This window comes from Lepisma saccharinum, chromosome 14 (assembly GCF_977018435.1).
Source record: "Lepisma saccharinum chromosome 14, izLepSacc3.1, whole genome shotgun sequence".
Classification (NCBI taxonomy): Eukaryota; Metazoa; Arthropoda; class Insecta; order Zygentoma; family Lepismatidae; genus Lepisma; species Lepisma saccharinum.
In genome coordinates this window covers 28,228,434-28,254,557 of record NC_139242.1, presented here as the reverse complement: position 1 = coordinate 28,254,557, position 26,124 = coordinate 28,228,434, and the positions used below count along the sequence as shown (strand labels likewise).

The following is a 26,124-nucleotide window of genomic DNA, read 5'->3' as shown; positions in this document are numbered from 1 at the left end:
TCCCGACTCTCCTACACATGTCTGTACTGTTTACAACCAATAAATGTTCATAGTTTCTAGTTAATAGCGTTTTACTTTTCAGACATCCCAAACGGATGACCCTGTAGAATCGAAATGCGAAGGAACCATAATTTTGTACGTAACAGACTAGAAGTCACAATGACGAGAGGAACAAGTTTCTGATTTTTTTTTTGGGGGGGGGGGGACTGGAATCACAAGAACCGAATTCAGAAGTGGAAATGAACCATTCGTTCATTTTGTAACTGGTTCTCCTGCAACTCCAAAATGCAAGTAAATTCCAGAAAATATGCAAAATTCCCTGACTTTTCCCTGACCTACCAAATTCCCGGACTTTTTCCCAGTTTTCCAGTCACGTAGCAACCCTGAAAATGAACAGCAAAATGTGAAATAAACTCTTAAAACATGAATTTTAGAGCTTATTTACCAATGAAACACTGAAATCTGAATTATCCTGCTAATTATGAAAATCACCTACTCTGCTGTAAATATTTGAGAGACAAAAAATGGACTCCTTTACACAGGAATAAGCTTAATACTCAGATAACTACATAAATGTGCTCTCAGAAGACAAATCTTACTTTTGTGTAATTAAGTGTGGTTTTTAAATCAAATTTAGGGTTATATTCACCATTTTAACCCAAAATTTCATTTTATATACCATTTTTGATCCCTAAATGTGCCTAATTCTTGTACCGAAAACTTGATCTTTCATTTACCACAAATATGTGGTACTACTGTACACTGCACTGTACTGTACTGTACAACTAGTACAAAACCCTTAAGTTATACCAAGGTACTTACCCTTTGGTGAAGAGTTAAATGCTTTCTGTAGTGGCTTTCCCTCTTTGATTTGAATGAGCAGTGACTGCAAAAATACTTAAAGGGTGTTATCTCATCGTAATTCTTCCTTTGCTTCTTCATTCGTAACTGGCAAGCATTCACGTCTGCACTGCTCTCTTGTTTACTGGCACTCTTCGATGATTCCTCGCATGCATGCGACTCCGAAGCACTTACAGTTATATTAATGTACACTTCATTCTCCTTATTTTCTCGGTCTTTATCTTCTGTCACTGAGGTAGATGGACTGTCGTGCATATTCATCTTTCTTTGGACCAAGTGATCACTCTTCGGCATTTGGTACTTTAACTGTTTTCTTCTATTGTGCCACATGGTCTTTCGATGGCGGAGTCTCAAATGAGCTAACCTTGACTGGAAGTTTTTTGTACTTTTGGTTTCGCTCAACTTTTCTACGGGTTCAGTAGCTGGCTGTTGGTCTGCACTACATGTCACTGATTTATCTTTCACAGCTTGATCACATGGGAAATAATCTTCCTTCCAGGTAGAAAGATAGGCCTCCAATGTAGCCTGAAGAAAATACAAATATAATTTTAGTCAAACTCACGTACTAGTGAAAAAATTACTGTGCCACATGACAACAAGTCACAAACCAGTGAACAAAATAGCCAGTGTCCTAAGCAACCACAAGAGATCTTTCCTTTCACAACTTGACAACCCAGGAGTATATGATGCCCAGCGTGAGTGCAACTCGCATTTCATTGGCAGATCCATCAACGAACATATACACCAGTACTTAACCGATGCAAAAAAATCCCAACCCACTACCGGACTAGCAAAGCACCTCAAGTTTAACAAACACAGGATCCAAAAAGTTTCAGTCAGGCATACAGCACACACACTGATTGACACCAAAATTAAAGAGACGCACACATATATGCACTGTCCACATGATCTGTATATAGACAGTGGTCAGGCACATCATGTTTGGCTCCCTCTATTGCAACAACTTAACCTTTTGATTACCGAGCCCATTTTGCCATGTAAGCATGCCAGGACTGGGTCAATTTTAGCAAAATGCAGAGTTTCATTTAGATGATTGTAGATCGGAGGCTAATTGCCCTAGACAGACGAATGAAGTACCATATATGCGGAATGAACCATAGATTCGGGCTACATACATCATGTTACGCACATTGAGTGTATATATTGCTGTAGGGGGAGGGAAGGAACCGGAAAATTCTAAAATTTCTGGAAAAAAAAAATGCCCCTCCCTGGACCAGAAAGTACAGGACATTGTCAAAATACACATGGAAATGATCGCATGCATGTTTGGAACAAGAAAATAATTGCACTATTATCATACGAGCAATAGAACACGACTTGTACCCCCCCCCCCCCCCAACGACATGTCTGTGCGCCACTAACTCAGTTTCAAAGGAAGCCACCATTTTCCTGCCTGTTTATGGAAGAACAAGACATGCAAAAGTCTTTACAGTGCAGTATATGTGTTAACAATAATATAAAAGGAGAAAATCGCAATTCCAGCGAATAATAGCAACATTATGACGTAAAAACTAACAACATGTCAACATATCTCGATTGAGATATTTGGTCCCCGAGGGGTTACAGGCAAATATCTCGATCGAGATATTTGGTTGGTTGATTGATTGATTGATTTAGTTTATTTTACTTCGTGTGTTGTGCCTCTTGGCTAATTTGTGAAGATGGGGATAAGTGATGAAATGATGAATGGACATTCACAAACAACCAAGCCCGAGCAGGATTCGAACCCGGGATCCTTGGACATATTTGGTAAACAAGATGTTAAACGCATGACATGCAGCAGACGAACTGGCTACACCAGCACTCCTAGCGGTAAGCGAGGAAACAACAGGAACCGGAAGTCAACCAAACAGTGAAGCATCAAGTTCCCAAGTGGATGGTGGCAGAAGGCACCGAAATTAATAGAACATTTACAAGTAAGTTTCGCGGAAATAATTTAGTAACTCACTCATGTCTTCTTATTATGAACCGCATTTTTATTTCTCCTAACATGAAGTCAAGAAAGATAAGGAATACAAACTGATTGATCAGTGAGATAGTGATTAACACCCAATACCAGCATGTCACTACCTAATGCATTTTTTCTAACCTGTAACTTTCAGAAGTTGTACAAAATACAGGGTGTCCGAAAACTCGTGCAACCTAACTTTTGTACAAAAAGCGATAGAGACATGAAACTTATATACTGGGTATTAACTTTGTCCTTGTGGATATTTTTTAAACATTAAGTAAGAAAATCGTGCTCTACATAAATGGTCAGTGTGTGGGGAAGCTACTATGGTGTAAAAAGGTTTTTGTACAAAGAAGAAACAAACATGGTCGAAAGCCTGCAAAAATTTTCGATGTGTATGGTCTCTGTTGGTATTTATTGAATTGATAAAAAAGAGCGATACATTTTTATACACTTCATGCAATACAGCTGGTTTATGGTGTTAATTATGACATAAAAATGTATGTTCTTTTTTCGGAATTACAAGATGTACAGGCGGCATTGGTCATGCCAAAGGGCAGTATCAGGTGTGCTTGACATCTGGCTATGTTATCCAATCAATGCATAGATGAAAGAAAAGAGTTGAAATTTATAGTACAGAGAACTAATCTACCTATCTCTTTGTTATTTTAAATCTGTGCCTTATACTAATTGAAGTGTGGAGTTTACATTTGCCACTCAGACTCGAAGTACGTCTAGGAACACAAGTCACAAATGTTACGGGATATACCAATCTACGAAAAATTGTTAATAGTATGAGAATTTCAAACTCAAATATTTACCTTATCAACTTCAACATATCTTACCTTGGAATAATCTTGCGTCTGTTAGATAGATTGTTCTGCAAAAGACACTAACAAAGTAAACGGATTGAGAGAATTATGTTTTATTTTCCATGCAGCTTTATTTTCCTTCCTCAATAAAAATAAAGGCTAAACTGTGAAAAACTTTGGGATATGGGATCGATGGGATTTGAATGAATAAAAGTTGTAATTTTTCACGTATACGGAGAAAAATTCACGCAGAATTCAGGTATAATTTCCAGATAACAATTCATGCAGAATTCCGCAAATTCGATGATTTCCCAGTGAGTAGCCACCCTGCATGAAGATCTAGGTTTGATGATAACCCATAACTTTTCAATTAGTTATATTATGTTCCAGTGACGTGCACTGAGGAGTAGCTAGTCTAGCAGAGATAGATCAATCAATCTCATGTCTCTAATTATTTTCAAATCACAATATGTATTATATTGAAGCCTCAGTTCATATGCAACATTTCTTTCCATGTGCTTCTCGTCCCTCGACGTGATCAGCTGGCAAGGCTGAATACCCTAGCTGGCTCTTCTTCCGCCTTACCAGATCCAGGTATAGACAACCGCCCGAAACGAAAGGGAAGATTGCTGCCTGTACCTCCATTGCCCCCTCCCCCCCCCTGCTCCCATGGTTGTAAGCTCTTGGTTTCAGGTTCTCCAGTCTATCTCCTATAGGACAGATAGGGGATAGCTTTCCCTTCGATTCCTTTGAAAATCCTCTAAAGAACTCATGGGAAAATTTTCTGCAGTACTTATGTTCTCTGTATTTACACCACAACTTTTTACATGTTGTACAATGTGTATGTTTAATATGGGATGTAGTTTTATTATTTATAAAATAGGAACGTATCATGTGCAGACAAAAATTTTATGCTTTGTTTATTATTTTCAAATATGGAATAATATAATGATTAAATAACACATATGTGCTCACTCTTTCTCTCTCGCTCTCGTTTTAGTAGTGTTTTATTTAAATATACTAATCTCTTGGCCTTCAATGAAAACAATTGGGTAAGCTAAACAGTCATAAATACGGATGCATTTATTTGGGCAAGAGAATGCACTTTCTTATTGTTGTTGGTTTGGTTTATTTTACTTCGCTTTTCTGCCACATTTGATTATCGCGAAAGATGATGAGTTTTATATGATGGAATTGATGTAGCTCTCAAAGAACAATCCAGGCCCGGATTCGAACCTGTGACGAACCTTTTAAATGTTGTACAATATGTATGTATAATAAGGGATGTAGTTTTATTTGTATATGAATGGGAACGTACTTGTATTATGTGCAGACAAAAATGTTATGGTTTCTTTTCTTTTTTTTCAAATATGGAATATGTAATGATTAAATAACAAATATTTGCTCACGCTCTCTCTCGCTCTCGTTTTAGTAGTGTTTTATTTAAATATACTAATAATTTGGCTTCCAATAAAAAAATGGGTAAGCTAAACAGTCATAAATACGGATGTATTAATTTGGGCAAGAAAACGCGCGTTCTAATTGTTGTTGTTGGTTTGGTTTATTTTACTTCACCTTTCTGCCACATTTGGTTATCGCGAAAATGAGGATGAGTGATGATATAATGAAATTGATGAAGGGACCTCACAAAGAACAATTCAGGCCAGGATTCGAACCCGTGACGAGCGCGCATTCTTGTTCCTATGTGTTGTACTCTGCAGTGAATAATGAAATAATTTGGAATGTAAAATGTATCCCAGAACTAAAAAAGCCAAATGAATATTGTTGAAGAAACTACAAAAAAGTGTGTTTTGTTACCTGTTCATCCCCTCTAATATATTTAATTTTTCCCACCTTCCATCACTTTTTCTAGCTGTATAGATTTAATGGCGATAGGTAGCTAATGAGCTTATGGAAGTCACGAGGGACAATCATAAACAGAGAACTCTGGACTCCTGATTTCACAGTGCCCTGCAGATGCACTGGGAGGAAATTATTTGTATTTTCTTTTTCCTTTCTTTAGCGTTGCTTTTCCATCATTTTACCTAACTTCTGCCATGACGATAAACGTTGATTAAATTAAATGGATGAAAAGTGGTTACAAAGGAACACTCATGCACAGGCCAGGACTTGAGCCCGGATCCTTCAGTAACGAGATCGTGAGATGAAGAAATTAGGGAAATCAAGGAATGCAATTTTTTTGGAAAACGTTAATCATATGCAAATATGGTGTTTCAAAAATCCAATTGAAATTTACGTACCACTGAGTAAATACGCAGCTTGCTTTACCGATACCCAAGTATCCGAATAGTTAGAGCTTTCCATTCATCCTTGTTGTCGGCCGACCTCCGTGAGGGAGTGCAAGTGGCCCCGGATCGGTACCAGGTGGATGCACATAGTGGTCTGGATCCCACTTTAAACTGTGGGTCGAGTACCGATTAGCTTTTATGTACTTTAAATTGGACTTAAACACCAAATTAACCAACCGCGGGGTAGTGGTTATCACTGCACGCTATAACACCAGGAGTTCCGGGTTCGAACCCTGACCTCGGCATGGGTGTTTTTTGTGTTTGTCTCTTCATTAATTGTATTGAACCATCTTCCCGATTAACCAAATGTGACAGCGACGCTAAGTAGCATAAATCAAATCATTGATTGATTGTTTCATTTGGTTTGTTTTACTTTGCTTTTCCTACACTTTTGGCTAATCGTCAAGATGGTACAATAAAATTGATGAAGGGACAAACACAAATAACACCCATGCCCAGGTCGGGGTTCGAACCCGGGATCTCTTGCTTAATAGTCAAATCAACATGTTTTGGATTTTCAAAAGTGAGTGGGATTAACACGTGCTTCTTTTCAGTTGTCCTTCGTCATTTTGCAATCCTTTCCTTTCTTTGACGTTCTATCTTTTAGGAATACTGGGCCCTAAAGGGGGGAGGAGGATTATGACCCGCACTAACCTCCCTTGGGCATGCCACTGATTGCTACCCCAAGTGTCGACATCACTGCACGTCACTGTTATGTTCTCTGTGATCCACAAGCCGCTTCATATAAATAGATATTTTACTGTCGTATTAAAAATTTGGTTTGGAATCCAATTAAAAATTAACCAGTAGACCTACATACAAATGAGTTGCATCAAAGTTTAGCTCAGTTAATTCTGCATTAATCTATGCGTACCGAATTTTTTTGCAAGTATGACTTATAATTTTTATCGTTGTGAGAACAAAAAAAGGGCCGGTTTTATGGAGTTTTGCAAATGATTGCTCTCTTTGAATTGTTGTCTCAAGTCCACTTTATGCACAGAAAGGCTAATCGAGACTAGACCTACAGTTTAAAGTGGGATCTGAACCACTATGTGACTCCACCGGGTACTGAACCCGGGACCCCTTGATTACAAGGCGACAACATTACCTCTGCACCATCTGGGAGGCAATCACTCTCTTAAAAATTTTATAAACGGGTTGTCCGATGAAATTTTAGTAAGGTGCAGGCAGAAAGGTTTTAAACACAATTCTTAATTTTGAGATTTTTAAAATTTGTCAAATAATCGTTCCTTTCAATTTTGTGAAACAACTTCTTTTTTCTTAGTATTGGCTAGTCCTACAAATGCAATAGCGGTATTTTTTAAAGCTCTTTGCATCTGTTTTTAAAATACATTCATCATCATCATCCTTCACAGTTTCCTGCCTCTGGCTGGGCTGGCATAGAAGTCAAGCCTCTCCATTTTCTCTTAGTCTTCCACCACTCCTCTCTTTCCACAGTGTTCCAATCTTGTCCTCTTCTCCTAACACTCTCCACTATCTGCACTTTCTACAGACATCTTGATCTCCCCCTTGGGCTTATTCCCACTCTTTGTGCATGGTAAGCTCTTACTGGTAGTCTTTCTGAATCCATTCTCTTCATGTGTTGAAATCATCTCATCTGTGCCTGATCTATCCTGTCCTGAAGCTTCACCACACCCACTGTCTGTCGGATCTCCTCATTCCTTATTCTATCCCTTCTCGTATTCCCCAATATACTCCTTAATTTCATCTCCACTGCCTGCATCTTTCTTGTCTCTCTCTGTCATTGTACAAGTCTCTGCTCCATATGTAATTATAGGCACATAGTATGTGTTATATATTACCTCCTTGCATTTCATAGGTACATCTCTGTTCCATATTAATCTCCAAATGCTTTGATATAGTCCACCACCCATTTGTCCTCTTCTGTTTACCTCTTCATTTATACTTCCACTTCTCTCAATTATGAAAAATATCAGAGATTTATATAAAGGTGTAAATGAATTTAGAAAGGTGTGGCAACCTAAAGTAAACTTGATAAAAGATAAAGACGGTGATTTTCTAAATAGATGAAAGAACTACTTTAATGACTTTTTAAATGTTCATGTAGGAGATAAATCAGAAGCAAATGAAGTGCACACAGTAGAACCTTTAGTTCCAGAACCAAACTTGACTGAAGTTAAAGATGCTATTAAGAGGCTAAAGAATAACAAAGCATCTGGCATTGATTTAATACCAGCTGAGTTAATTAAATATGGTGGAAATTTGTTAATATGTCAAATTCATAAATTAATTTGTTTAATATGGAATACAGAAGAAATCCCTCAACAGTGGAAAGAATCCATAATTGTTCCTGTGTTTAAAAAAGGTGATAAAATGAACTGCAATAATTATCGTGGAATTTCTCTACTCTCAACAACATACAAAATATTGTCTAACATTCTTTTAACAAGACTAACCCCATATGCTAATGAAATTATAGGTGATTATCAATGTGGATTTAAACGTAACAGATCAACTACAGATCAAATTTTTCACATTAGACAGACACTTGAAACAAAGTGAGAATATAATCAAAATGTCCATCAGCTATTCATTGATTTCAAAAAAGCATATGATTCGGTCAAAAGAGATAAATTATATAATATACTAGTAGAGTTTGGAATACCTAAGAAGCTTGTTAGTATGATAAAAATATGCACCAGTGAAACAGAAAGTAAAATATGTGTGGGTAATAATGTGACACAAATTTATAATTCATGATGGGTTAAAACAAGGAGATGCATTATCTCCATTGCTCTTTAATTTTGCCTTAGAATATGCTGTTAGGAAGGTAAAAGAAACTAACGAAGGACAAAAATTAAATGGTATGACTCACTTGTTAGCATATGCAGATGATGTAGACTTACTGGGGGATGATGTGAATACAATTAAGAAAAATGCTAAAATATTTTTCAAAACTGCTAAAGAGATAGGTTTGGAAGTTAACAAAGAGAAAACTAAATATATGCTTACAGGCCGAAACCAAGTGTTAGGTAATAATCAAAATCTAATTATTGATAACATCTCGTTTGAACCAGTTTCCAAATTCAAATACTTAGGAGTAATATTAACAAATGAAAATTATATTAAAGAGGAAATAAAAAGTAGGCTTAATTCATGAAATGCATGTTACTTCTCTCTTCATAAACTTTTGTCTTCTCGTTTAATATCTAAGAAACTAAAAGTTAAAATATACAAAACAGTAATTTTGCCTGTAGTATTATATGGGTGTGAAACTTGGTCCCTTACATTGAAAGAGGAACATAAATTGAGAGTATTTGAAAATAAGATCCTTAGGAAAATATTTGGACCTAAAAGGGATGAGGAGAAGGGTGGGTGGAGAAGGTTACACAATTTAGAACTACATAAGCTGTATTAATGTCCAGATATTATTAGAATAATTAAATCAAGAAGACTTAGGTGAGCAGGCCATGTGGCACGAATGGGAGAGGAAAGAGGAGTTTACAGGATTCTTGTTGGGAAACCTGATGGTAAGAGACCTGTAGGAAGGCCAAGACGAAGATGGAGGGACAACGTTGAGATAGACCTAAAGGAAATCGGTAGGGATGGAAAAGAGTATATAGATCTTGCTCAAGATAGGGACAAATGGAAGGCCTGTGTTGCTGCAGCCATGAACCATCGGGTTTAAGAAGGCTAGAGAGTTAGTTAGTAGTTAGATATTTGAAACTCTCCATTGCCCTCAACTCTTTTCCATATTCATCTTTGTTCTTGGTTCATTTCTGACTCTGTTTCTTGTTGTTATTAGCACCTTGCTCTCTTCTGGACTGAATTTCATTCCTGATCTTCTGATTTCATCATTCCAACTATCAAGCTGTCTCTGTACTTCTTCTTCCCTGTTTCACCATATTACTAAGTCATCAGCAAACAACAGGGCCTTCGTCTCTTCCTCTCCCATCTTCTGTCCCACCTCTTCATTAATTGCACCCATTGTAATTATGAAGAGCAGTGGAGAAAGAGCACTTACCTGATTTCATCCATTACTTATACTGAACAATTCTGTTCTCCCCACTGGTATCTTCACAGAGCTTTGGTTGGCCTTATATGTGCTCTGCACTCTACACACTATCTCTTCCTTGACTCCTTTCTCTCTTGAGCCTTCCAAATCTTCGTTCTGTCCATGCTACCATATGCCTCTTCTAAATCAAGGAATGCCATAATCAATTCATTTCCATACTTGTAGTGCCTTTCCTGTAATTGCCTTATGGTGAATATCAGATCTACTGTTGATCTGCCTCTTCTAAATCCATACTGTTCCTCTCTCATGTTCAGCTCTGTTACTGCCCTTATTCTTTTATCTAATATTTTCTCATACACCTTTGCTAAGTGGCACATTAGTGTTAATCCTCAGTAGTTTTTACATTCCTTTCTGTCACCCTTCTTGAATACGGGAACTATTAGTCCCTCTGTCCAATCTCTTGGCACTTATCTCTCTTGCCACACTGTTTTCAACACTCTGTACAGCCACTGCACACCAATCACTCCTGCTCTTAGTATCATTTCCACTGGCACTTCATCTACTCCAGGTGCTCTACCTCTCTTTATTCTCTTCGGTGCTTCCTCCACTTCTTTGCATATAAAATTCATTTCTTCCTTCCTGTTATCTCTTTTAAAATCCATTATCACTGTCAATTCACATTACGAAAGTGATTTTATACAGATTTTTATACAACAGAGTAAAGCTGTAAGTGGAATATGGCAACAAGGCACACAGGCATGTCCGTTGAATCTTGGAAACTGCGGGCTCGCACTGCAAGTCAGTTGCTTGCGGTGTTGCCACGTTCCACGTACATCTTTACTCCGTTGTATAAAAATCTGTATAAAATCGGTTTCTCATTGTGAATTGACAACGATAATAAATTTTAAAAACGGATGCAAAGATCTTCAAAACAAGACCAATATTGTATTTGTAGGACTACCCAATACCAAGAAAAAGTTGCTTCACAAAATTGAAAAGAACAATCTTTTGACAAATTTTAAAAATCTGAAAATTAAGAATTGTGTTTAAAACCTTTCTGCCTGCACTGTACTAAAATTTCATCATGATCAGACAACCTGTTTTTGATTTATAGAATTTCAAACAGAGCGATCGTTTGCAAACTTCCAAAAAACCGGCCCTTGTTTTGGTCTCACGACGATAAAAAATATGAGGAATACTAAAAAAAATTGCTTGCCATAGATTAACACAGAATTAATTCTTAATTGCAGTCTAAACTTGAGTATCCATAATTTTTAATCAGATAGTAGTTGAATGATTGGCTTGTACAGGGAGGTTATTTCAGTCGTTCACCGCCAGCGGTTCGGCCGTTCGGCGGACTCTTCATGCAACAGGTCCCGGCAAATTGCGTTCAGGAAGTCCGTAACAGAAACCGCTTGTTTTGTAATGTTTCCACTTTTCACAATTACAGTTACAATTACAATTGAAATAAGCACGTACCTTGTCGCAAGGATGCTGGAAAAGGTGTCCTCCCAAATACAAATATTTCTGGCACCTTATTTCTGACAGAAAATCTTAGATTAGACATCGTTACTTTATCGTCATTTGTCAGAAAGGGAAGACAGCATCCCGGCGCATAAAGCAAACCGAAAGCGTAAAATGATATTTAAAAGTAATAATAATGATGATCACTAACCTCCTGTGTTATAAGAGATGTTGAAAATGACCTCCTTTAACAGCAATACAACACGTTTCTTAGGTTCAAGAGATCCTGTCTATCGTATTTCCCTGACCACTTTTCTGCAAGAATTCGTTTTCACGTAATTATCGTACATAAAAACTCTCTGTTCAAGACTATATTTGTTTAACGACATAACTAATGAATGAATAACAATTAACACACAATAAAGCACTGGCCATGAGTAGCACATTACAATAACACAGTATAAGCAACACGTGTACTGATAAACGCAAACAGAAGTGAACATGAACGTACACTGACGTCTGGTAGCCGACAGTGTTGCTAACCATTTTTCGGCAATGTCCCTACAGACATAGTCAAAATGTCCCTACAACTGACCAAATGTCCCTACGCCAAGTAAAGCGACTAAAAAAATTATCACCTCATGAGCATGCAAAACAGAAGATAAAATATACACATTTACTTACCAAATCTTTCTGCTCGGTGCTTCCACAATTAATGAAGGAGCGAATTTACATTTGCCTATCCTAACTTAACCTAACCGTACCTGGAAGCGGCCCCGGCGCCTACCCAGCGTCGAATAACATGGGTACCTGGGGGAAACCCTGGGGGGTAAAGGCGGTCAGGGGCGTGATGCTGATCACATCACCCCCACTCACGACCGGATCAAGAAAGTGTGGGGCGTTACCCTCACACCCCCTATACGCCTTCATGGCGTGGTGCTAGGCACAGGGGAACACTTTACCTTTTTTGTACCTGAATGGTTCGTGGGGCTATCCGTCAATGGTTTGTTGGGCTACCCGTTTTTCGAGCCCAAATTTTAACTATGTTTGCCTTGCCTAACCTAACTTAACTTAACCTAACCTTACCGAGAATGCTCAGTGGGGCTATTTCTGAATGGTTTAGCGGTAATTGTGATTACGAACCGATAAAAAATATTTTTTTCGTAGCACTTTAACATCATCGAGGACGCCATTTTAGTATCCTGCAATTTTATGATTGATGTAATGTTGCCAAATTTACCTGTAATGAAATCAGTTCTTCTACATCGTGATTGTCGCTGTCACATGTAAGCACGTTCTTTGGGCAATATACTGAAATGAATAAGTTTATTAATTAGCCCTCCTGCACACTCCACCTAACAATCTGTATAACATTAACAACTTTTTTACTGTTCTCTTCCGCTATTCTTACACAATCCATGCTCTCCAAGTATGAAATAAACAGTGTGGCAACGCTGTAGACAGCGTAACTAATTGTAATTTGTTCATATCAACAAATATGGCTACCATACTTGTATACGGAGAATCATTGCGAGAATTGAAATGCTTATTTTACAACTTCTACACGTTAATTAACATTTTTTCCCCCTCACCCCAACATGTTAACTTGAGATAAATCATCACGAATAATTATTTCGTGAGTATAAGACGTAGCATAGAAATTACAGAAGGGTCCGGTATTGTAAATTCTTGCCTTAATGAATGATAGGGGTGTGCGGGACAGAATTTTTTGGGTCGGGACGGGATCGGGACGGTATTTTTTTTAAATCCCGACATTCGGGACTGAAAAATTTGCAATTTCCCGACCAAGTCGGAAAATTTTCGGGACGGGAAATGTTCGAAATTTCCCGAAGCACTGGAAATCTCGAATTTTACAAGTCATTTTCACTTTAAGTGATTGTTTTTGCATTTCTAGAATAAAAACTTACAATTTTCGATAAGTTCCAGAAACTTACAAGGCAGAAAACGTCGAGAATTAACGACTTTTTAAAGTAAAGGATCCAGCACACCCCTAATGAATAACGTTGAGTCGTTTACTGTTGATTATGTTATTTGAAGTCATACATGCTGCTGCTGTGCAGAGATAGATGTTGGTTGGTGATGCTGTATTTCCTGCAGTCTTTAACAATTCTGGTCCCATTTTATTTCCCTTTTTTGTTTTTGTATCACTTAACATTGAAAATATTATTTCCGTTTCCGCTTTAGAATGTGGCAATGTTAGCACTATTTTCGCGAGAGAGTTTAATGTTTTCAAAAAGGAACTTGCCTTGAAAGTTTTTGGTAACCGATAACATGTTCCAAAATTCTGATGGAGATTTGTTAGTTACTTCTTTTTTCTCCTCTTCGCTAAAGTATCCAGATAAACTAATTCATAAAATGTCATTTACCAAGATTGAAAAAAGTACCTACGTTTTCCCTCATTTGGCAAAATCTGTCCCTACGTTCCTACGCGGGCGAAATTTAGTGAAAAGTCCCTATGCTTAGGGACATGTCCCTACGGTTGGCATCACTGCCGACACGTGCAGTATGAAGCGCCCTCTCGCGGCTGACAAATCACCCAACCCCCGATAAGGTGCCGGCTCTGTCGCGACAACTGAGGATAAAGTAGCGATGACTAATCTAAGATTAGATGTCAGAAATAAGGTGCCAGAAATATTTGTATTTGGGACAAGGTACGTGCTTATTTCAATTGTAATTGTAACTGTAATTGTGAAAAGTGGAAACATTAGAAAACAAGCGGTTTCCGTTACGATAATTACGTGAAAACGAATTCTTGCAGAAAAGTGGTCAGGGAATTACGATAGACAGGATCTCTTGAACCTAAGAAACGTGTTGTATTGCTGTTAAAGGAGGTCATTTTCAACATCTCTTATAACACAGGAGGTTAGTGATCATCATTATTATTACTTTTAAATATCATTTTACGCTTTCGGTTTGCTTTATGCGCCGGGATGCTGTCTTCCCTTTCTGACAAATGACGATAAAGTAACGATGTCTAATCTAAGATTTTCTGTCAGAAATAAGGTGCCAGAAATATTTGTATTTGGGAGGACACCTTTTCCAGCATCCTTGCGACAAGGTACGTGCTTATTTCAATTGTAATTGTAACTGTAATTGTGAAAAGTGGAAACATTACGAAACAAGCGGTTTCTGTTACGGACTTCCTGAACGCAATTTGCCGGGACCTGTTGCATGAAGAGTCCGCCGAACGGCCGAACCGCTGGCGGTGAACGACTGAAATAACCTCCCTGTATATATGTGATACAATGTTTACATAGTTTTGTTACCTTACATCAAATAACTTTCTTTATTTGTATGAATTGTTTTATGAATAGATAGGCTACATCAAATAACTTTCTTTATTTGTATGAATTGTTTTATGAATAGATAGGCTAATCAGGACTGGACCTACAGTTTAAAGTGAGATACAAACCAGTGTGCAATGAGCCTCCACCAGTTATCGAAAACGAGACCCCTTAATTACAAGCAGAGGATTATACCACTAAATCAATTGGGAGACCCCCACATTGAATAATTATTACTATTTTTAGATAATACCATTAACTTCTTACACTGTATCAGAAAAAAAAAATAATACAGTGGAACCTCGATTTTACGTTTTGCAAGGACCAAGGTAAAAAAAATTAACATGTGGGAAAATATACAATCAACAAAAATTTTGTAATATTTTGCTGTGTTGGAAACATCAAAATTGAAGGTACAATGTGGGAAATTGTAAAATCTGGGAACATAAAATATCACTGTATTTCTTCAAGAAATAGGAAGTAATCAAGTATCAAATACAAAGTGTCCACAATGTCTACCCTAATTGCCAATCAGTTACCTGAGAGAGAAGAATTTGATTCCATGTACCCTGAAGGATGAAAGCATTTCTCTTCTCATCATATTCTACTTTGACATTTGTCACGGACTCCACTCTCTGGAAAAAGTCATTCTTGTCATCCGGTATATGCTCTATATATTGATGAGAAATCACAACCTGAGCATCTGAAAAAATCTAGGAAAAAAAATATCCATGTGAGACAGCCATAATGGAAAGTAATTAGGGACGGGCTGATATTAAATTTTAGCCAATACAATAAAGTACCGATATAAAATTTGCCAATACCAATCCTATATAAAATTCCAAATGGTTCTTGAAGAACCTGACCTTGTTGATAAATGTGTGTTTTGAGGTGACTGAAGTGCAAATGAAGTTGCACATTTAGACATTTACTTTTCTTTTAGAAAGTAGGGCATGGAGATTATCCATAAAACTTATAACAAAATGGCAGAATTTTGCACTAAATTATAAGATATTAATAGATACAGTATATAGGATCGGTAAAATAATCGGTAATTTTACTGATAAACTCATACACCAATATGCCTACAGTGGCCGATACTGATGGAGTAACAATTATCAGTCCCTTCCCTTTTATTAATTATTTACCAAAAGCATATTGTTTAGAAGCAATTTACTAATAAATGCACTAGATAAATAAACTGAACTAGCTATAATCCACTATCTATTAATAGTAATATATACAAAATACCATTCCATCAATACTCTTAGATGAAAGTTTCCATAAGTTATAAGAAGGAAAAGTAACATGCATTATCTGAATTAAGTATACTTTTGGCTCCTTCATGGCATTTGTGCACATTCACAGGAGTACCTTTATACCTTACCTAAGTATACTTCTAATTTCCTGTTTAATATAATGTTCATGTCTTACTATTGTTCTTATGTACTTGAACTTTGCAACAGATTCAAATGAGTTGTTATCAATAATAAAGCTTCAACTATTACTTAACACTTGTTTTTTGCTTGTAAGTATATCATTGTTAGCAACGACCTTTATCACTTTTTAAAAAGTTGCATTTGTATTATTCTGCTGTGAATCAACTTCATCTGCATATGACAATTGAGTTGCACCATTTAACTTGAGTCTCCTAGTATGTTTTTCTACCTCTCAAGAGGATAATTCTTTCTTCCTATCTAAAGTAAAATTTAAAAGCAAAGGATATAGAGCACATCCTTTTCTTAGCCTATCATGTATCAGGCATATGATTATGTACAGGGGTAGAAAAATACAGAGTACGAAATTGACACAGTGCTTGAGAATTTTCATCTGGTGCCTGAATATGCTTCCGTCTCTTTCTCCTCACACCGATGATACTACGAAGTTAGCGAAAATTTTGAATTTTTCTACTGTTCAGTGAGTGTTTCCTTTTACCTTCTTTGATTTTTACTTAGCCCTTTTGGCCCTCCTTGCTTTTATCCATTATATATATATATATATATATATATATATATATATATATATATATATATATATATATATATATATATATATATATTCAAGTTCACTTAAGAAAATTTCCATTTTTTTTTAAATAACGAGTAGAGTGCATGTTTTGTATAAAGTGTATCATTAAATCAGAATCATAAAGATGCCATTATAAATTTTTGCACAGCCACTAGCCAAATTTCAAAATCTCCGGCGGCACGGAAGAGTCAGCGATATAATATTATAATGTATTGCATAGATATTTATAATGTTACCGATAGAACATTCATTAGGAATGTCACTCTGGAGCAAGAATTAATTGCTTTAAATCCAATCTTGTATTAATTAATAAATTAGATATTTTAAGGTCTCATTTCAAAATATGCAGCTTTACCTTAGTGGATTCATGGCCTTCTTAGCCGTATTTGCACACACAAAAAAAAATGCTAGCTTCTGAATTATTTTTAGTTTTGTCTACCCTTGATTACACATTTAATTCATATTTTGTTATTGTACGAACAACCAAATGTGCGTAAAATGAATGTCTCATACCTCACATTTTTGTTGGACAGGTCTCAATGGTGATCTTGTTAATTGCTTATCTAATTTGTCCACAGCTTTAATTGAGCAAGATGTTTCCGCTTTGAAAGGAACATTATCACACGGTACCCAACAAGATTCAACAGGCATCAATGAGACGTAAACATGTGGTTCCTCTGAGGAAGTCACCTGTTGTGCACATAAGGAACTTGCTCCAATACTGCCAAGCGTAAATCCTCTTTGTTCCAGGTCAACAGGAACGACTGAACGATGTTTATCTCTATCACTGCTCTTCATACCCTCGATGAATAGCAACTGTCTTGAGGTAGTTTTTAATAATTGATCATGTTTGCCCACATCTGGTATTTGCACTATTCCATCCTGCCATGCTGTTTCATTGGAATCTTGATATTCTTCATATGACGACATGGTTCAATATATCTGAAAAAGAAATAAGGTTCATATAAATCAGAAAACACACAAAAAAAAAGGAGGCTGGAACATTTTAATTTATTCAAGTTAATTGATAAAAACATTCACTATGAAAATAACATTCATGAAATCAGGGGCGATTCCTTTACGCAGGAAGTGAGGAGTGGAAGGGGCAGTGGAAGGAGGGGGGGAACCAGCAAAAGTTTCCTCAATCAGTGATGCCAACCCAGCAAAATGGTACTAAACCAAGCATAGTTTGATCATTGCTGGCTCTTAGCACCCTGTGGTTGGCATGATGGTAAAATCTAGCACAATCTGCAAACGCCAGTCCCTGGGAGAGGGAAATCGAATGCAAAGGAATATGTTTTCAGGAAATAATAATAAAATTATGTCCAAATCTTATTTCTACTTCACCAGCAGACATGTTTCAAACGAAAGGGAGTATGCTGACCCAGAGGAAAGCTTTTTTACAACTATGACACAATCAATTTTCTATCTTTTTTTTCATCCTGCACGATTTAGTTTCTCAGAAGATTTTATGGTAGGAGATTGGTAGAAAGTTGGGAGTAAATCATTTTCTCACACCTTTTTAAGTTCTATGTTTTTGCGAACTGTCAAAAAACAAAAAAACAAAGACAAAGGTACCATAGTCTGGCAACACTGTAAAGAGCTATATCTAAACTTTCCATCAATGCATATTTCAACCTGTTACAGGCAGTCGGTATCAGGGTAAGCATGCGTCAGATGCAGGTCGTTTGCAGGCAGCGTACAAAATACGTGCACCAGGATGGAACAACGTTACAGCATAAAGTTTTGTTACAAATTGGGTAAAACGTTTATCAAAACGTTACAGATGATACAGGCAGTGTATGGTGATGCAGCATTATCAAGAACCCAGGTGTATGACTGGTACAATCATTTCAAAGGTGGATGTGAAAGTGTCAAGAATGAACTAAGATCAGGACGCCCTTCAACGTCAAGGAATGATGACAATGTGGAGAAAATTCGTGCACTGGTGAGAGGTGAGACACCATGAATTTGTCCCTGAAAACCAAACAACCATCAGTGGTATTACAAGGAAGTGTTTGGTCAGCTCAGAAACAGGATGAAGTCAGTTAGGAAGGACCTCTGTGATTCTGGCCAATGGTTTCTGTTATACGATAATGCTCGGCCTCATACCGCATTGTCTGTACAACAATACCTTACTAAGCATTCAGTGACAGTGATACTTATCACCTTCTGATTTTTTCCTTCTTCCCAAGGTTAAGATGGCCATGAAAGGGCAAAGATTTGACGACGTCGTGGACATTAAATTAAATGTTACGCATATTTTGCGAGCACTTACTGTCAATGACTATCAACAGTGTTTCCAAGACCTGTACAAATGTTGGTCGAAGTGTATTGCTTCCTCGGGTGATTATTTTGAAGGTAATTTCTTGTTTTCTTTCCTAAAAAAAAGAAGTTCGATTTCGTTATGGGTGAACCTTGTATTAACAACAAACAATATTAAATTTGAATTACTCATATAATGTAGGAACTTATGAACATAGAGGTGGAACTGTCTAAACTTGTGACAAGCCAGGGTCGTTACAAGAGAAATGAAAAATGAAGTATATAAGAAAAGGAGACCTACGTGGCGGAGTGACTGAACATTAGGACACCAGATGTCCTGGGTCGAATTCCAGCCTGGTCATGGATGTTCTTTGTGAGTGTCCATTCATGAATTTAATCATATCATCACTCATATTCATTGTTGCAATTATCCAAAAGTGACAAGAAAGGCGATGTTAAATAACAAAAATCAAATCAAGAAGAAAACAGAGTGGTACTACTTCACTATGCCAGAGACACCTATCAATGATTTATTTTGCAATTTTTTACATTGCTAACGTACTATTCTGCGTTGCAGAACATTTCTTAAGGGGAAATAATGTCTATTTCTTACATACGATAGCCCCATGAACCATCACGGGGACGAGGTATGCCTACTAGGTTAGGTTAGGCCTGTTAGGTTAGGTTCCATTAGCACTCCTTTCGTGCAATTTAGCATATACGGACAACATCGGAATTACAAATTCCACGGCATCTTTGACACGTCATGTTGTAGCAGCAGCAATAGCACGTATTGTGCTCTCGTGCACAAAGGAAATGGCGGCGGAAATAGATTTTCGTAGAAAAGCACATGCATTCGCATTAAAATGGATCAAAACTACATTCCCGAACATCAACAACGATACAGAAAATGATTTGCGTAAGTACTTTCTCCTGTAAATTTGAAGAAATCTGTCTCCGGTATAGTAAAGTGTTACCAACAGATTAAATAGCATTAAATGCATTATGCAGTATAATGATGTTACCACTTATACTATCATCAAAAGAACTAGCCATGAAATACTTGTAACGTTGCTGAATATGATACGGTAATGGTTCCGATTGTTTTATGATTTCTCCTAGCACAGACTAATTATCGTACAATTTTGGAAATCATTGTCACACGAAATTTGAACCTTCCTTAAAGTAATTAGCACTGTTTGGACTCGAAAAAGAGTTATGTTGAAAAAACAACTTGGAAATTACCTTACGCACTTCTCATGGACAAGATATTCTTCGTCGACAAGCGACAGTAAATATCGTAGAAGTGTGGGAACGAATGTAGAAGTAAATCGGAACCTTAGTCGAATGCATTTAGGGACTTTATTTTATTGCTAAAGGAACCTAACCTACCCACGAAAGCATATATTGAACAAAACCTTAAGTAATAGCTAAAACTCTGCAGTAGCTATGTATTAACAGACGTACATCGAAATCGAACCATGTAAAAATTGCATTCGTAGCATGATGAAATCGCAATAAAACAAAAGGAACTTGGGCCTATGATACTTTAAAAACAATGTATGAAAATTATTCAGTTCACGTCTATTAGAATATTCAGACAAGAGTGTAGAAATTTTTACATGCGTAAAACATTTAATAAAACATTTAAATTTAACTTGATACCCTGCTCTTGGTATGATTGACTATATTTAAATTTAACTTGATACCCTGCTCTTGGTATTATTGACTATGTTTCAGTCCAAAATGTTAAGTTCCTATAATTATAAACGAAAAAATTAAAAAACATACTACTCACTTGTACAGCGAAAACTTCTCAAATTCAATATACCACTTTAGTTTTACTATCTGAACTTTTATTTCACAACATTCTGTCTTTAAATCACACTATGCACTTTTCCTTTTAGATGGAAGAAAATAAAAATAAACCTGTTTTCCCTTTGACTGGACTGGATATAATTCATAGATAAATAAATCCACCATTTAAAAAGCAAAACATAAACAGTGATAGTGGCACAGATATAGCGCTGAATATTTAACTTCTTGCAGTTCAGAATTTTTTTTGCTAGCGAAGAAAAGTCCTTCATTGATGCAATTTCAAAATCAACAAATCACGCCGATTTATCGCTGTCTTCGCCATGGTTTGAAACTTGCTTTTATGTCGCAGTATTTTAGATATTCCAAATTATTCACATAAAATTCCCAACGATCGGTCTGAAAGCTAATCGATTAATTTTTTCGTTCCTGTCTCGAAGGTGAGATTTTGATTAGTTGTTGAAAAACGGGCTATACTTTACTCATAGAGTAGTTAGGTATGCTTTACTTTCGGAATACTAGGATATTCAAATGAAAGTGTGAAACAAGACTCTCACGGCAGCCTGGGCTCCACCACCTCCTGCGCTAGCTTGCGGTGACGCATGCGCAAGAAGGTTTTTTGTAGTGGACGGGCGAAGTTGAGAGTCGTTGTGAACGTGGAACGAAACATAACATTTCCATGCGCACTTAGGATTTTTGTTTTTGGGGAGGGTGGAGTAAGCGGCGTTTTGAACGTGGAACAAAGAATATAACGTTTCCACCTTACTTATCGGGAAAATATGCCCACTGTTGATGAAATCATGCACATAAAATCACACTTCATATTCTTACATTGTAATAAAAAATTAAAACCTGTGAATGGTGCCGTATCATTCAATGTGGGGTCCAACTGGCCATAAGTAATCTTTCAAGTAACCACTGCATCCAACACACGGTTAAGTTGAAGTTGAAAGATTTGTGATATTATCCTCACGATTTAAGAAAAATCTAGACGTCTATACACACAAGTTCACTGTTCTTCACTCTCGTATGTAGACAATTTTATAATTATTATTCGATGAAGATTTATTTCGGAAAAAGTGACCTGACCAGGATTCGAACCTCGGACCTTCGGTATTCCGTGCCGAATTATGTACAATGTCCAGGTATTTTATGAATAAAAATATATAGAGTATAACACAGATGTCTATACAAATTTACTAATTTTCACACTCGTATCTATAAAATGTTATTATAATCATGTACAATGTCCCGGTATTTTATGATAAAAAATATATAGAGAGTATAACACATTATTTACAATTTCAGACACGTCTAGGCACATTATTCTATGTTCAGTGATGATAACATTGTTGCTTTTACGGCAAGTTTCAGCACTTCCTGTTCTGAGGGCGGCTTGAAAGATTTTTTTGCTGCTTTCTGTTTTTTCTTTGAAATGAAGCGGATTTGGGGATCGATATTTCTGTTTGGGTTGCACTTTGCTGGTAGTGGTAAGGCTGATTAACTTTTAGTGGCACTAATGATAGGGGCTAAACCTTTTACGGCTTTTTTGACAATGTTTATTTCTTCAATGGATTTCAAGTTCATTAAAATAGAACTAAATTCTTTTAAAACTTCAGCCTTCTGTTTTTCGATTTCATTTGCATTAGACTCATTATTTCCAACTTCATTTTTCTGCAGATTGGACATCTTCTTCAATGACGAGTGCATCTGAATCTGTTATTGCATATGAAGGTCCACAGATAGAACCAATTGACCGACACACTAAGTGTATATGCTTACACATGTTCCACTTAATGCTTGCGTCAATACATGTGCAAGTAAACTTATCAATGCTAGCATAGCAGTGTTTGCATATAAGGGAACATTGACAATTGGGCTCAACAAGGGTAACAGTATACAACTGAAGAACCTTAGAAGATGAGGCAACGGTCAAACTATTGTCACCATTTATGAGCACAAGGCCAGAACTCATCTCCAAGGATTTATTATGACGAGCTCGAAGATTTTTCAATTTGGAAGTTATTTTTCCCTTTTCGGTAATGAATAGACGGTCATACAATTTTGTCCTAATTAGCTACATGATAGCGTGTATTCCTTTGTCCAGTCTCTTGACGGTTTTTCCTTCCAAAAAGAGATGTTTCAGTGTTCTTTGCATAGATTACAAATGCATGTTTGTGTTGATTCCAGCATTTATTTATAACAGTAAGCCCAAATCTTGCCACACTTCGTGTAGTTTTGTTGGAAATGAATTGAAAAATCGTTCGTGGCTTCGTCCTCAGTAAGTTGTTGCACAATAGTGTCTAACATAAGCTGAAATGCAGTTTCATCTGTTTCCTGTAAAAGGGTCCTTAACAAATCGTATGTCTCTTTCTGTTTTTCTGAATCTTTAATTTTGGAGAGATTCTTCTGCCAGGCTCTAAGCACATGCCAAGTACAATACAGGCGATTCTTTGCTTCGGCCATTATGTCTCGCCATGAGATATAAAAAGTGTCTGCCATATCCGACATAAACACATTCCAGCTTATGTTGTCGACTTTTTGTTTCGCAGCTTCGAAAAAAAGCCTCAGGCTTATGGAATCCATTTTATTTGATATGAAAAAGGCACAAAAGAAGCCTTGCCTTAGGTTGTCAAGAACAAGCAACGTTGTCATTTCGAAGCCATAAGCATTCATGCCATGAGTGCTATCGGCACTAAGTATTTGTTCTTGTGCCTCTGTCATTATTGCAAGCATGAAATATTTTTCTTGAAGCTGTGGATATTCGAGTAGAATGACACCTTGTGGCTTGTACATTAGAATGCAGCTGTTTTCTAGTTGCTTTTCTGTTTCAACCCAAGCTTCCACGCTGACTACATCATGGAATGCCTAACTGCTTCACTATTCAAAGAAAAATCTCTCTCAATATTATACAAATCATGTTTTGTTATCAGGTGTTTTCGCTTCAGTTCGTCTTTGCTCACGGAAGACACCTTTGCTAAAATGTCGTCATATGGCACTTTCATTGCAATTTTCGTGGCAATTTCTTTTCGTTCATCTAAATTTAAATACCAGGTGGTTATAATTAAAGTGACGGTGTTCAGAGTGGTACAGCACGGGCTGTAATGAGAGTAGCAGTCTGAAACTTCGTAGATATGCTAATGAAGCAATGCGCTCGCGAATTATGCAAAAAAAAAATAGTTCCAATTCTCGCCACCAGGGTAAAAAATGGCGCTGTAAGCAGTCAAAACGTGGTATAGTTACAGGAAAAAGGCAGGAAAGATCAAACACATGAGAACAATGGCTCTGGCATGTTTATTAGGAACTATGGTTACAAGAACTGTTCAATATGGCCTCCCAATTCAGCAACATGCTGCATTCGTAACACGGCATGGTCGACGGTTGCTCGCAGCATGTCTGGTGAAATCTGAGCGACATGTCGTTGTATGCTAGCCTTCAGATCAGGCAGAGACCGGACATGTCCCTGATAGACACGATCTTTTAAATATCCCCACAGCCAGAAGTCACATGGATTAAGGTCGGGGGATCTGGAAGGCCAATCATCTGGAAACTGCCTAGAGATGATGCGGTCATTAGTGAAGGTTTCTCGCAGCAAATCTTTCACGTGGCGAGCGACATGTGGTGTTGCCCCATCTTGCATGAAAATGGTGGTGTGTTCACAGTTCCGTTCTTGCAAAGCTGGAATCACGTGTTGCACAAGGAGGTCCCTATAACGTGCAGATGTCACTGTACACCTAACAGGCCCTCGAGGTGTCATCTCCTCAAAGAAAAACGGACCAAGAATGAAGGAGCTAGTGAACCCACACCATGCAGTCACGTAAACTGAGTGCAATGGTTGTTCCTGCACAACATGTGGACGAGTGGAACCCCATATGCGACAGTTCTGAGTATTCACTGTACCGACCAGAGTAAAATGCGCCTCGTCAGTCCACAGAATATTCCCCGGCCACGTGTCATCCACTTCCATGCGTGCCAAAAACCGATGGGCAAACTCACGGCGTTGTGGAATATCTTGGGGTTTCAATTGGTGCACAATTTGAATCTTGTAGGGATACCATGTAAAATGCACCGCAATACCTTGCGAACTGTTGACCAGGGGAGTGACAATTCACGTGCCACAGCTCTAGCACTGGTTGCAGAAGTTGAGGCATGTGCTGCACGGTCAGCTACAGCTACAGCAACTTCGTCCACAACTTCCACGGGGATGGGCCGCCTTCCTATCCCTGGTGCAACACCCAATTCACCTGTTTCCTCGAATTTCTTCATCATCTTCTTCAGCTCATTAATTGACATGGCCCTCTTCTCAGCCCTTTCTGTTGGCGATATTTCCGCAGTGCAGCGTTACTATTGCTCCCATTCTGGTAAAACAACTTCACTAGCAGTGCACGGTCTTTCTTCGCAATAGCCATTGCTTTTTACACGGGAAAAATCAAACTTTTAATGTTCGGCGAACATTCACATCACTAAAGGAAAAAAAAGCAACAAGCGTCACCAACAACAACCAGGGAGCTCACACAATGGTTAGGCAATGTCACCGACTTTGACGTCAGAGTTACGGAAAATTCCACGTTTTGACTGCTTACAGCGCCATTTTTTACCCTGGTGGCGAGAATTGGAACTTTTTTTTTCATAATTCGCGAGCGCATTGCTTCATTAGCATATCTACGAAGTTTCAGACTGCTACTCTCATTACAGCCCGTGCTGTACCACTCTGAACACCGTCACTTTAATTATAACCACCTTGTATAAGTGAGCTAACTCATTTTTCTGACCTACATGTGTTGCACAGTATTCACAAGTACCTGCCCATCTTCACGTGAAATTATCTTAATCCTCGCAGGACAGTAGGCATCAATTTTTGAGGAACCCTGTATTTTCAACTCTCCTTTTCTACTATCAGGTGAAACTTTCGGAGTGTAGAATCCAGACCGATGACACTGGAAAGTAACTAACCGTGAATTAGAAGCTAATTTGTTTCTCCTCTGGACTTAACAAACAAAGTATTGTCGCGATCTTCCACTCCTCTCTTCCAGCTGTAGAAGTCAGAAAGCGTAGTAAATTCTTTAGTTTCAGTTTTCAGAGTGATATCATGGGCTTCGGAAATATGATCCCCAAAACTATGGTGATCACGAGAATTAAGGTGGCACACAGGACATTTGAATGTTTTGCTTTCTAACAATGGAAGCTCTTGCAAGTCGTGCCCGGGATGAATATTGGAAAAATGCCGCCTCAGGTTGAAACTCTTTTTATATATTTTATCACACAAATGGCAGATTAACTGAGGTGGCATTCTTGT

General features: G+C 37.5%; 1 protein-coding gene across 1 annotated transcript in view; it reads right to left on the bottom strand.

The window, feature by feature from the left end:
* The window catches only part of LOC145998755 (uncharacterized), a 41,857-nt gene extending 20,679 nt beyond the window's left edge, over positions 1 to 21,178 (bottom strand). Inside the window, exons 1-4 of the mRNA XM_083135306.1 lie at positions 20,812 to 21,178; positions 17,262 to 17,690; positions 15,260 to 15,433; positions 823 to 1,386 (exon numbers count right to left, since the gene is read on the bottom strand). Of these exons, the coding sequence (XP_082991432.1) occupies positions 823 to 1,386; positions 15,260 to 15,433; positions 17,262 to 17,678 (1,155 nt within the window). The 5' untranslated portion in view covers positions 17,679 to 17,690; positions 20,812 to 21,178. The remainder of the gene's footprint in view (positions 1 to 822; positions 1,387 to 15,259; positions 15,434 to 17,261; positions 17,691 to 20,811) is intronic.
* Between the last annotated feature and the right edge of the window lie 4,946 nt (positions 21,179 to 26,124).